The 14,498-nt window shown below is 41.4% G+C and overlaps 1 protein-coding gene across 1 annotated transcript in view; it reads right to left on the reverse strand.

Moving 5' to 3' along the window:
• Abca13 (ATP binding cassette subfamily A member 13) overlaps positions 1–14,498 on the reverse strand; it is a 436,683-nt gene that overhangs the window by 135,221 nt on the left and 286,964 nt on the right. The window contains exons 46-48 of the mRNA XM_028891010.2: positions 10,477–10,595; positions 8,114–8,201; positions 1,912–2,023 (exon numbers count right to left, since the gene is read on the reverse strand). Of these exons, the coding sequence (XP_028746843.1) occupies positions 1,912–2,023; positions 8,114–8,201; positions 10,477–10,595 (319 nt within the window). The remainder of the gene's footprint in view (positions 1–1,911; positions 2,024–8,113; positions 8,202–10,476; positions 10,596–14,498) is intronic.

A 14,498-nucleotide genomic window follows, 5' to 3' on the forward strand; every position in this document is an offset into this window, starting at 1 on the left:
TGCGTGCGTGCGTGCGTGCATGCATGCATGCGTGTGTGTATGTTTCCAGAGCTGACCATTTGGCACTGGACAACCAACTTGTTTACTCTTCCCTGGGGAGAGCTATATCTCTGGTTCTTAGCTTTCCTCAATTGCTAATAGTTCTTTGTGAAGGGTTGAGGCCTTGGCCTCATAGGGTTTTCCCCATCCATTTTGGTATATTCACTAGTGTCTTCCTTGTTCAGTTCACGTTTGGGCAGTTACATCAGCAAGACATTAGTGGTGTAGCTTCTAATCTTACTAGGAGACACAATCTCACAGGAAATTCGCTGAATCTCTGGTTCCTACAATCTTCTCTTCCCTCTTCTACAATGTTCCCTGAACCAGAAGGAAGCCTAGCCTAGTACTCAGTGAGAGTGGAGTCATGGTTATTGGAGGAGAATCTGCAAGCACTAGTTTACTAAACCAGCATAATCCCTAACAACAATCTATAAACGTTTGTCCTTATACCCACAGATAAGTGTAGTCTTCATACTTCATCAAGGAAATTTCTCTTTACAACAGATGGAAACCACTACAGAAAACCAAAATCAATCAAAATGCAGAGTTGTGGAGCCCTGTCTCAATGGATACATGTACAAAACATTATCTTACAAATTTTGACATGAAAATTAAAAGAAAGCATGCATATTGAATCCTACTGGAGTTCCTGATATAGTTTAGACCCTTAATAAATAGCATTCTTTTGTCCCTACTCTGTATGATTCTATAACTCTTTTAGGCTTCTCTTAGCCATACATATTTTAATATTTTCATTATCCACTAACATTAGATATCATTAGGGTGCTATAAAACTAGTTTATCTTGTTTTTAAGGGTTTTAGCAGGCTGGAGGTATAGGCACAGGTGGAATATTTGCCAAAGGTGTACATAAGGCAACCACAAAACTCAACACCACAAGAAAAAGTAAAAGCAAAGAGATAGGGGTGCTGGAGAGATGGCTCAGTAGTTTACACTATTTGTTTCTCTTTCAGAAGACCTAGATTTGATTCCCAATACTGACATGGTGGCTTACAACCATCTGCAACCCCAGTTCCAGGGGATCCAATGACCTCTTTTGACCTCTTAGGGCACAAGGCATGCACATTGCACATAGACATACATGCAGATGAAACATTCATGCATATAAAAGATAGCAGGCAGGAAATGGCTAAGCAAAAGTTAGAAGTGAGTGAAGGGAACCAACTCAGAGTGACTGCTTAGCACTGACCTCCATGAACTCTGATGCTTCTGCAAGCACTCATGAACTAAACTATAACAGGTGTGACCTGTTGTCGCTTCAGCTTCCTGACTTTTTCCTCTTTTCATAATGACACTGAATTAACTTGATAAATTATTGCTTCTCTACTCAACTAAGACTGGTAGATTCCACTAAGCCAAGAAATCAACTCTGGATACCAAAAAACAGACCTGAGCCATTTACCGAAATGAGAAAGCAGAGGTAATCAGTTGTTGGTTGACACAGGGAATTGATGAGGTGAGAGGCCAACATAAATCAAATTACAATGTTCACTTTCCCAATGGCAACACATTAGGGAAATCTTTTACTCCCTACTACAGTATTCCATGCAGCAGTATCCTTAAAAAATGAATTTATTTTTGCTTCTATATGGTATTAAACTTCAGAATAATTTTTGAAATTAAATTCTCAGGATGTCTTTTGTTTCACAGACAAGGTCACAGTTTCCAGAAAGTTGGACATTTAATGGGAGAAACAGGGAGAGCCCAGAACTTGGTGTGTTTTTATGCACTCAATATCTGATAAGAAACTACTCATCATTCTTTATTTTCCTATTCTGCATCTTTCACAGTATTTTAAAAATAATGTTATGTTGAACATAGTCAATGACATTGCATAAAAAAATAACATTACCATATTGTCTCCAGTCCACAGCATCAGGGGGTAAGTGCTGCCATAAGATCAGGTTGTTGAGATGATTGAGGTAGGAGGGTAGAGAATGGAACCCCTTCTGGTTATACCACACCTGAAAAAGAAAGAGACGAAGGATCTCATGAAAGTGGTCCCTAATTGTATTCATGTGTCAATAAGCTTCAACAGCACCTGAACACAGGACTCAGAGCAGTGTTCCCTCATGGCTGACAGTGACAGCCAATTCCAGTCTGCTAATTTTATATTTATCTCAAGCATATAATTTACAGCTAAAAATAGATTAATTTTCCCCAGAACAAATGCAAATGTTGCTTTATAATTATAGTCTCACAGGATTTGGGACCGAAGCCCATTATTTTTTTTTCTTTCTCAGTTGGTAAGCTAATGAAATTTGACCTGCAAATTAAAGGCGTGGAAGATGATCAGAAAAAATGATTACTTTCAATTTAATAACTGCACGTGGAACATTTCTTTCTCGAAATAAATTGAACTGAACATTTGTTGAGCATGGAGAATAAAACAATGTACCTCTTGAGATGAGAAAGGTAAGGAGAAAAGAGAAAGACTATGTTTGTAAAGACCAGATACTAAATATCATTAAAAAAAACTAACTGAACCACCACTTCCTATTCTTCAAAACATCAAAATTTTAATGAAAAATGAAATACATATGATGTCTACAGTGCTAGTATCTTCAAGAAACACAGCCTGTCAACTAGCATCTTTGAGTCTTAATTCAACTGTGGTGGAGCACATAGTTCTGGCAATGTTGTTGTGCAACAGATAATCTACTTTGAAGGAGAAGAGCTACCCTGCAGAAAGCCAGCCTTCCATGAGCCTTCTCAAGTTTGCACACAGGTTTACACACGTGAGAGCCAGACCTGAAGTCACTCACTTTTTCTCCATCCTTATGTGACCAAGTGTATTTTACAGAGACCCTGAGTAGCAGTCTGGGGGAACAGCTAAGTAATAAAATCCTATAAATACAAAATAAAATAAAAACCCACTATGCAAGCCAATGCTCCCCAATTCTTTCATTTTAGTAGATGGGAATCCCATCTTTCACACAACTAACTCCTGTTCCCAACTGCTTGCTTATGTTATAAAGTCACCTTTTAAACTTCAAGGGAAAGGAAAGGAAGACAGCTTGAGACCTACTAAACATAGAAGTCAAGATATTCTATGAGTGTTGAAACACTGCCTAGACACCGTAGCATAGCATGGGTAAACCCCACTCCCAAAGGTAGGGCATTTTAGAGCTACAATCCTGCAGAGCAGATTGAGGCCTGAGGGCTGGGACGGAGTAAGCAACCACTGAGCTAAAGGATTCTGGATTACATCTCAGAAGTATGTCTGCCTCTTTGGCCTAACTGATACTTCCCTCAGAGTTCTGTATTGTCACACACACACACACACACACACACACACACACACACACACACACCGCACATTTCCAGAAATAATGGGAATGCAGGGTTTTGTTAAAGTCAGTTGAAGGCTAGTATAGTTGAAAGCCCATCCATTTCCTCTGAAGGTCTTAATTGCTGCCACCCATGTCCACAACCTCATTCCGTACTATGAAAGTTTCTTTAAAGGTTTAATAAATGAGAAGGAAAAAGAGAAGGGGGGAATAATGTCGTCTCTACCCTGTATCAGGAATTTTCAAATTTTCATTTTGGTCTTGCTTGTCTGTTTTTACAGACTGGCATATTTTGAACTTATAATATCTCAGAACAGTGATGTCAACAGCAAGATAGTGATGTAGCGGGGATAACAGAGCTGGAAAGCTAGGTTTACCCCCCCCCCATGCCTCGTCCCCTGGGCTCTGTGGTTTCTGTTCTAGAATACTTAATAACCCCCATTTCTCACCATCCCTGTTCTCTGGTCCTTTGCCATGAGACTGAGTCTGTTGCTGGCCACTTAAGCTGAACCACAAAAGGAGACAACACGAGAGGTTTGAAAAGTACGGAGATGTATGCTGCATCCTTCCTGAGCCTCTGACATCACTAAGAGGACCTTGCTGGGCTGACATACCAGACATAGACACAAAGTAAAGCTGAGCTCAAACTTCACACATAAACACACTGCAGTACATTCTTACCGTTTTATATGGCCTGAGTATCCCTCAGAATGCCAGTTGGGTCCCTTCCTTCCCGAAAAAGGGACCTGTCAGCAGTTCTTCACTTCCTCCTGGCTCCTTAGTGGCTGATCGAAACATCTGCTTTGTATTGCTTCTGGTTAGTGGTCACTTCCATATAGAAGGAGTTATGCAGATACAATCTACTCAGCTTACCCTGCTGACCCTCATACCAGACATAGATGGTACACATGCAGGATAGTGACCACTCCTCCATCACATGGCCTCCTATAACCTGTGCCAGCCTCCCTTAAATTCGACAATGAAAACTCCCTGTAGGAAACCTGTTTGGATTATGTCCTACACATAACAGACACTGGCCCATATGTATGTTTGTCTGTCTCCCTAACCTCTCCTGCTCCATGCCTCTGAGTATGTGGATTTGGGGCATGCAATGCATTTCTCAAGGCCTGAAATTAATAAAACAAGTATTTTCATCTCGTGTCACCCCTCATTTGAAGGATGTTTTCCAACTTAAATGTTCTAAATTAAGTTGTCCAACTCCCTCCTTTCAAAAGCCAACACCCAGTCCCCTACACACATGCTCATTCCTATCCAAGGTGAGTTCAGTCAGGATGACAGCAGCAGAACTTTGCAGACTCTGAGCTAAATAAATGAGCATTGTTGAGGTCTCTGAGGTTTGGAAACCTTGGGATTCGGTATTCCTGTGGGAACAGATGACTGACACAGCAATTAACACGGGCAGGAGGTGTGACTGTCACAGACACTGAAAACACAGGCTCCACTTTAAGATTAGCACCTGGGTGACAAAAGACGCTTGCAGGGATTTGAGCATGGGAGGGGAAACTGCAGAAGCAAGTGCAAGTGTGGGGGTCAGGGATTGGGGGGGATGGGCAGGCAGCCTCTGTGGACCACTGATAAACATGGGTCCTTATTACATAGTAGTACACATCTGTCAAAGTGTCACCTGTGGTGTATCTGAAGACAAAGGGCAGAAGCTGTGCCCAACAGAACTGGCTTGGAGGTTTCTAAGCAAGATGCTTAGAGATATGACTTCATATTAAATAACAAGAGTAGTGCTAAGTAGCCCTCTCAAAGGGACAGAAGGACCTTGCACTTCAAGGTGTGTGCTGCTCCCTGGTAGTCTGACATTTCCCAAATCCCAGTAATTAAGTTGAAGAACTCACTAAGTGCTTGTCTCAACAAGAACTACAGGCGCAGCTTGTGGTCCTTAATTACATAAACAAACAGCCTAGATGTTGTGCAGAGAGCTGTATCCGGGAGTCAACATCAAACTGAACTGAATGCCCACTGCCAGAGGAAGCTAGAACCCAGTTTTCTGCAGGCCAGCTGGGAAGCTGCTCAGAGGGACGTTTCTATGTCTCCTCACCACATGGAGCCATGAAGGAAGATGAGGAATGGTTGTCAGAGAATAGAGTTGCAGACCATTGTAACTGCTGGAGTGGTAAGCATTCCCAGGAGGCAAAACTAGGGCCCAGCTTAGAAGCATCCTCATAGCCACTGGACTAGGTAGCATCGCTAGGCATAGCCCACAGCTGTCCACCCAGCAGTCATGGACTATATGCTCCTGTACTCAGGATGCTACTGAAGACTTGTAGTTATTTGCTCAAATACATTTTTCTTTGCAATGAAGGATTGAGTGAGTGGGCTTCCAGGAATAGGATTTACAGTGTTCTTGGGCTCCTCTTTCAATATTTTTTTATTAAGTGATCTCCATTTGAGAGGGCCTTTATTAATCTTTTAACCAAGTAAATTTTAAGATGATCTTAAAATTTGCACTAAGGATTTTGCAGCATTCAAATGAGAAGTGTTTTTATTTTCCTTCAAAAAATTATTTTCTAAAACTGCATTGTGCTCTGGAAATAGTTATGGGATTTTGTTCCCTGTTGGCCCAAAAGTCAGAAGGTGAGAAAGTTCAGGAAGGGAAGTAGGAAATTAATCTTGTAGGAATGGAATATATTACTCCAGATCTTTGCTCTCAGGAATCACAGAAAAGGATTCCTTAGGAAAGTGAATACAGAAGGAAAAAAGTCAGTCTGGGTACACTCACCTGTGTCAAATAATAGGCAGAAAGTAATGTTAGACACACACACACACACACACACACACACGGGTACATGCATGCACATGCTCACATACACACAGGTGTGAGCAATGTGTTTGGCCTATTTGTATGAAGTGCACATGTTGGAAAGTGACTTTGGATTAAATAAGATAAAAACACTCAAGGTGTAAGAGAGGCTGTCATGGGAAGGTCCCTGAGAGGCATTCTATACTTGCTGAATCATGTACTAGTTATTGTCACATCCAAATTTCCACTTTTCCTTCAAAAGGACAATGAAAAGTCACCATTTGTATCTTAGGAATGCAGCCAGAAAGCTGACAGGAAAGGCTGCTGAAAGGATGATTTGACAGGACACCAGCCACCTTTGGGCTCAGACAACCGAGCCCTTCATTCCTCTCAACAATATTAGATAATGTGACTTCCTAGAAAGAAGTACAGTCCACAAAGGGTCAGATAGAGCTCATTCAAACGCCTGCAGAGAGCAAAACACTCCAATGCTGAAGAGCCATGTGGAGCAACAGATACAGGAGTCAGAACAACACACAAGCCACTCCTGTCCTACCACTGGGCAAGAGGCCTGTTCTCTGAACATCTGAAAGCAAAGCCACAGGCATCTGATAGCACAAGGAGTGTCTGGACTTGGACAGAAAAATCGAGGCGTTGTCCCAAAAAAATCAACAGGAACCTTCTACAAATGACTCATATTTTAACCATATCTACATACTACCCTTCAATATAACACAATGAATCCATTTAAAGTGTTTCCTTTTAAGTTCTGGATGCTGGGATTCTCGTGTTGACTATAAATCTATGTGTACATTGATTTTAGAAGAAGAGTTATTTGAAGAGGGAGGAGTTTCTGTGCAGTCCCTACTACGACTTGGGATTTTCTTCAGGGTTTAAATATAAAGTACAGTTGTTGAGAACTGTCTCTGGGGATTACTTGTGAAGTGTCTGCAGAGAGCTGTATCCCCAGAATGAACACCACATGCACAAGTGCTTGTGTGGATTAGCCTCTCCATTTCAAGGGAAACACAAGCACCCCTGCTTCCCAGTGGGGAGTATGATTGTTGGGCACATAGGAGTCGCAGCAGTTCCCTGGGAGTTTATGAGCAGATGGGATACCTACACACTAAAGAAATATAGCAGTTCCCTGGGAGTTTATAGCATAAACATATAGTAGCAGTTCCCTGGGAGTTTATGAACAGATGGGATACCTACACACTAAAGAAAGAAATGATTTGGCCATCTCTTCACCCACTCCTTCATACTAGATTTAGCTTCCTCCTCAATCTACTTTTTCAATTTCTCTCTCAAATGCCATGCTCCTTCCCCCGTCACAGTGACTGAAAGCTTCAATCCTTTCATCCTTGCCCATTTTAAACTTACGTTGACTATTTTACTTAGGAAAGAAAATCTGTTATTTGCCATTTCTGAATCCCATTGTTGATAAAGACAGTCTTCTATCCAATCTTCACTCCCTCCCAACTGAAGAATCTCCTACCTTCTCCCTGTAATTGTAACAGGTATATGCCTAACTCTTAGGGCACACTGACTAAGACACAGAAATCCAGAGCCCAAAAGAATCATCCTGAGTAATTGATGCTTGTTTCTTGTCAGGCTGGTGTGCACACAACCTTTTGAAAGATGAGTTAAATTCCATGCATGGGAGAATTCCTTGGCAACCATAAGCAGTGGTGGTGGCTCCATTCACGGCAAACACAGGCATCTCAAAAAGTAGATCAGCCTTTCATTTACTTTAGTCTAATAGATAAAATTCTATCTAAACAAAATGCCGTAACCAGTTTGTTGTATTTCTTCACTTTCTAAAAAGTCAACTCAGTTTTTTCTCTAGAGGATCTTCATAACACAATCATTCTTGATGTCCAGTAGCAAACACTGGAATTTGATCTGCCTGCAACAAGCCCATGTTCAAAATGTATTTGGGCTTTTGTTTGTCTAAATACTTTCTAAAATATGAAGAAAGGGAATTGCATTACCTTTGCTAAAGTTCTTTGTTTTGATGTGTTTGTCTTTACATCTTCAACTTCATTGGGAATTTGTACTCCAAAAGACCAACCTCCAAGCCTGTTAGGAGTAAACATGATGTTAAACCAACCCAGGGTACCAGGACTTCCACTCAAAGGGTGATTTAGAACCAACATAGTGGTTCCAGTCATCTCAAGATAGGAGGCTACTGAGCAGGTCTGACCCATTGTATGACCATACAGATTGAGACACTTGCTGATGAGAGTGATCTGGCCTCATTCTAGCACTCAGAGAGAATATTGCTTACAGGGAAGGAAAGGCTTTGGCTCACCATGCTGGAAACTGTATTTATTAGAACTTATCAGAAGCAAACACTATGAACCGAATTGGCTGTGACTCTTAGCACTCTGTTTTAATTCCTAGGCACCGCTCACCCTTCAAAATCACTATTCAGGATGACTTGCCCTGGTGTAATCCTACAACCACCTGGTTTGACTGTCCTGCTCTGCACCTTTCCTTCACCACTTACAGCTTGCCTCACTCAAAAAGGCATCATAGAACTCCAGTTGGGTATTATCCTAATACCTTACACTTCCATCCATTATATGAATTACCATGCTGAGTTTTGTAATCATTAATTTGCTAGTTTGTCTTTCATGTGGTTAATGAGTTTTTCCTGGGTGAGAATTATGTAACTTTATCTCCATGAGCTGTATGTTATCTTAAACTTATTAAGCTTCCCAATAGTTGACATCAGAAATAAAGGTACAGTACGTTAACATTGGCTTCTCAGTCTCTGGATGTAAACAGACTGAAGAACAGTCTTACACCATAGCATCCTTAGTGTAAAAATTAAGGAATAGGGAGATGTTTCCATCTGGCAAAACTGAATTCTTTCATCCATTTAGCAAGCATGGACTGGGTATTTCTGAGATGCCAGGCATTATTCCAAGTTCTGGGCATACCACTTTTACCGCATCACAGTTAGGAAAGAGCATAAGTTGTAGCATAAGTTGTAGAACATATTTAAGGATGCTAGGAGAGAAGGAAGCAATAGAGATGCAGGCAAACCAGAGGGCAAAGGAGGTCAGTGTTGAGGGCAATGACAACATACTGGCCTGGAAAAGGAGAGAAAGCAAATTCAAGGTGATATAGTATCCTAGCAACATGGACAGCCTACGGGGTGTCTGCATCTATGAAGCAATGCAGTGTGTTTTGGGAACTTGGGAAATCTGACAGGATAGTTGTGGTAGTTTGAAAGAAAATGATCCCAAAGAGAGTGGCATTATTAGGAGGTGTGGCCTTGTTGGAGAAAGTGAATCACTGTGGGGGCGGGCTTTGAGGTCCCTTTTGCTCAAGCTTCCCTCAGTGTGACTGTCAGTCAACTTCCTGTTGCCTGTGAGATGTAGGAATCTCAGCTATTCCTGCAGCACCATGTCTGCCTGCATGCCACCATTGTCCCCAACATGATGGTAATGAACTGAACCTCTGAAACAGTAAGTGAGCCACCACAATGAAATGTTTTCTTATAAGACTTGCAGTCTTGGTGTCACTTCCAAGCAATAAAAAACCCTAACTAGACAATGGTAAATGCTGCTGACATTTAAAGCAATGTGAAGCTACCATACCTGTAGTCTCCTCCTTTGGCTCCAAAAAATTCAACACAATTTTTTTCCAAAACCACAAGGAATTATAAGACATTGCTTGTTGTCAGGTTCCATTACTAGGTACTACATAATAGAGGAAATTTTAACCAGAGACCATTATTTCATTGTGCTGCTAGCTTTTCTACTTGACTCCCTGAAGTAGCAAAACTGCCCCCTGGCTCCCCTGCTACTGCCACTGATGAGATCTCAATTGATACGATTTCCCCCAATGCTTCAAAGCCTGAAAGTCAGCAGTGAAGAATTCGATTCAGGCCTGCAGCGTGGCTTTGGAATTCCTATGAACACCAAGGTGTGTCTCAGACTTTTGAGCTTTAGTGTACATTAACATTTGGAACAATGGGTTTTTCCCAAGTGCAATTGACTCTCAAAGTCCGTGGGCTCTGCACATCTGTGGGTTCAACCAACTGCAGGTAGAAAATACTCAGAAAATAACTGTGATTACATTCAACATATATAAACTTTTTATTCATCATTATTCTCATAGTGTTTATACTGTGTCAGGTATCATAAATCATCAAGACACGACTACAGAATGTGATAATGTGGGTGGAGTTCTATGGTAGTTCCATACCACCATTTTATATAAGTGACTCAAGCTTCTGTGGATTTCAGTACCCTCTGGGTTCCTGGGACCAGTCTCTATGACTGTGGAGAGACAAATGTAATTCAAAACAATAGGCAAGATCCAGCATCAGCTTTGTACACACCTTGGTTTTGCAGATGGCAGCAGCAAGTACTCTTCCACATCATAGCCTGAGAGGTTGAGCAGCGTGTGTCCCAGGCAGTTGGTAAGATACGGAGCCCCAGCATTTTCACTTGGACACTTCTGTAATTGTTTTCAAAGACACAAAACAGAAACTTTTTCAGAACCCACAATCAGCTTCCTGACATTACTTTAAACTAAATGTGACTTTTCCTAGCTTTTGATTTTTAATAAATTATCTCCAGCCTTTTAGACATTCTGATTTCTGAAATCTCTTTAAGAGCCTCCTGCAGTCAAGGGTTTCAAGAATTCCACTGTGACCTGTGCTGCCAATTATATCTGAGGACTTCAAATTCTTTTTGCTTGTAAGTTTGGGCAGATCTGTAGAAACTAAAAAGGAAAGATGTTTTCACTGGCATGATCTTTCATTTGAAGAAACTAAAGAGTCAGAGGCAACTAGTAGGAGAAAGATAAGCAGGGGAATTCAAAGGCCTGTGTTTCTTTCATATGTGTTAGAAGCCAAACTCAAAGAGCCTGCTGGGGATTACTCAAGTCTACATGATGAAGTGGCCATCAAATGTGGAAGGAGGGAGTGAGCAACCTGACGATCACCATATGACTGCCATCCTGCCGCAGAGTTCAGACTAAACGTGCTCTATTTCTACTTCTGGGAGGGCAGGTTTGGAGGATATAACATGTGAAAGTAGGAAAATTCTCTCTGAATGTTTTATTCCAGCTTTGCAAGTTTGTTTTCCCTTCAGAACTGGAATCAAAGTACCCTGCCTGACCTAACATATGGGTTTGTTGCTCAGTTCCTACATACGTACGTACAAGAACTATGGCAAGTCTAGAAAGTCAAACAAGCTTATGGTATGACCTTCAGAAAGGCATGGGTTAGATAGCAAGAAGATTAGTTGCCAGAAGTTATGGCTTAAGCAAATTCCCACACATGTAAAGTTTAAAATCTCACATCAAAGGCACCGAGAGCAAAACATCTGCTGATAGAGGCACTAGCAGGGGTAGGAGACATTAGACAGCTATGGATCACAGCCCCAAACCTTCCAGTTAAACAGAAGAGGTAAGTTCACAGGCCCAGGACACATGCTCACTGATCAAACCATGCATACTTGAAAACAGCCGAGTATATGCTAGTCCTTCTCAACAAATATCTTTAAGAAAGTTTACCATGGAATGACTCAGTAAAGATACTTAATATGCTCATCCCTTCAGGAATAGCTTGCCTTCCATAACATGTGGAACAATCATGCTGACCATCTCAAGTGCATACGATGTCCACTTAGCATTTAAAATAGAAGGATAAATAATTCAACCAAATTCAAATACCTCACTCACAGATTCAAATGAGAAACTTCAGAGTTTGCCTGCCTGTGGTATTTAACTCTCCTTATGACTGTGAATCAACATGTATCATTCTAAAATACAATCTGTATTTTGATGAGTGCCTGGCTAAGGAAATCAAAGTTTTATGAAGCATTCAAGCCCCATAAAAAATATATCTAGCCTCTTTTTCTAACTCTTGTGTATTTCGTTATCTACAAATACACCTTCTGCAGTCAAATGTTCTATCCCTGAGATATATCCCCCAAATATACCTTTTATAGTAAGCCTAATGATGATTCCCTAAATGTCATGTTCTTGTTCCTGGAATCTGGCAATGAAATCATATGTGGCAATGTGTGTAAAGACTGTCATTAAGTTATATGTCTCCATTGGAGGAGTCATTCTGGGAGGTCAGGGTGGGCCCCATTGGCATTACTGGTGTCTCTATAAGATGGAGATAGGTTTGCTGGGCGATGGTAGCGCACGCCTTTAATCCCAGCACTCGGGAGGCAGAGGCAGGCAGATCTCTGTGAGTTTGAGGCCAGCCTAGACTACCAAGTGAGTTCCAGGAAAAGGCGCAAAGCTATACGGAGAAACCCTGTCTCGAAAAACAAACAAACAAACAAACAAACAAAAAGATGGAGGTAGGTTCAGAAGATAGGATACTACCATGTCATACACTGGAGTTGTGTAGTCAGAATCCAACAAATGCCAGAAGATAAGAAGCAGATTCTCCCCTAAAGCCTGCTGGAGAGTACAGTAATTTCAGACCACACCAGTGATTTCATATTCTGCTCCAGGACTTGTGAGGCTAAAGTTACTTATCTCAACTACCCAGCATGTAGCAAGTGATGGGCATTAGTCTGAGGTATATAGCATTCCTCTGGAGTTTTAAACAAGGCCACATCCATCCCTGATGGTAGGGTACTATCCATATTTAGCTATTATTCACCAATGCTCAGAATGAAAACTGGCTGTTCATTCTTCAGGACCTACAAGATTTCCATCACCTTTCAAGATTTCATAGTAGTGTCACTTCCAGACAAGAACTGGAACTAACCCTGGGTTTCTGAACTTGGAAAGAGCCAAGATACAATGAATATGCATATGAGGAAATCAGTGTGAACCCAGGGCTTCTGGATGGCAGAACTTATAGGGGATAAATATTGTGTCTTCTGTTAAACACAATTACTGATATCAGCATGATCAACAGAAGTCAGAGAGCTAACTTTGCATATATATCTGTCCTCTGATGACTTCCCATGGCCCTAGAAGTAGCCCTCAGGAGCAATTCCTTGGAACATTTATGATCATATCTCAACTCTCTCCCCTGGTGTCCTTTGATCTCTAATGTATGGACTGGTATTTCTCAAAGTGTATTCCAGAGAACACAGAGGACACAACACAAACAGAGAGAGAGAGAGAGAGAGAGAGAGAGAGAGAGAGAGAGAGAGAGAGAGAGAGAGAGAAGAAGAAGAAGGAGGAGGAGGAGGAGGAGGAGGAGGAAGAAGAAGTGGAGAAGCAGGAGCAGCAGAAAGCAGCAGCAGGAGGAAGGGGAGGAGGGAGGGGGAGGAGAAGGGATAAGATTGGGATTCTTTAGCCAAAGTGTTTGCTTTAGTCAAAGCATATTGCATATTCTCCACCCTGCTGCCTATTCAAGAGGAAGCCTTGTGTAACAATTTCTTAGACAAACAATAGCAATGCTGCTTTAGTCACCATTCCTGAAGCATGTTTGCCCATAGAGAGTGCTCATTTGGCCTCTTTCTTTTCTTGTATGCATATTACTGAAATCTCATACTTCATGTGAGTTGGGCTGAACTGAGGCCATAATACCATTCTGATCATTATTCCTTCTCCCTATCCCCTTGACACCCTATCTAATCCTAATAGACTTTAGGCTTGTGGTAAGAAAAGCCATTACTGTAAAAGAATGACTAAATCCAGAGCAAGAGCTTAGAGCACAATGTTACAGGTTTCATGATAAAATGGAAGAACTGAGATGAAGTGAAATAAAAAAGACTTTTGGCCAGTGCAAAGAAGCAAGGCATGCAGGCGAGTTCTCTGACCACAATGGTAATATGGAGATGTGCACTAACCTTAAGGCCACCAGGCCTCACAGTCCCCAATGTGCAGCTGCATTGTTTTGTCTCTTTCCTGGATTTTGTCTATGAGAAGAAAGCAGATGAAACCCTCCAAAAGCCAACCAAGCTGCTGGAGAGAATGGAGCCCACAGATCATTAAGTAAAAAGGCCATGAATGTGTTCTCCATGTGGTCATCTCCTTTATGAATGATCAATGAAGATCTCTTTCTTTTCCTCCAGAGTCCTGGCATTGCAGGCAGGACCACCATGCCTACTGTATGCAATGCTGAGATCAAACCTCCTAAGGCTTTGTGTGTGAGAGGCAAGCACTCTACCAGCTGAACTACACCCTTAGCCTTTTAAAAGGTAAGTTAAAATTGCCACATTTGATGGCTGGTTGTAGAGGTCTATGCTTTCATTAATCACCTTCTGATATTTCCTCTGAGATGTACTGCGACAAATTTTCCAAATAAATTTCAATTTGTTCTCCTTCATAGACAAGGTAGCTATGGCCTTCACCTCAAAAGCAGAAATTCTACTTTCATATATTTTGTGGGCATCAATCATATTAGGAATCCTAAGTAGTATCTTAGGTGTGAATATC

This window comes from Peromyscus leucopus, chromosome 10, assembly GCF_004664715.2.
Source record: "Peromyscus leucopus breed LL Stock chromosome 10, UCI_PerLeu_2.1, whole genome shotgun sequence".
NCBI lineage: Eukaryota > Metazoa > Chordata > Mammalia > Rodentia > Cricetidae > Peromyscus > Peromyscus leucopus.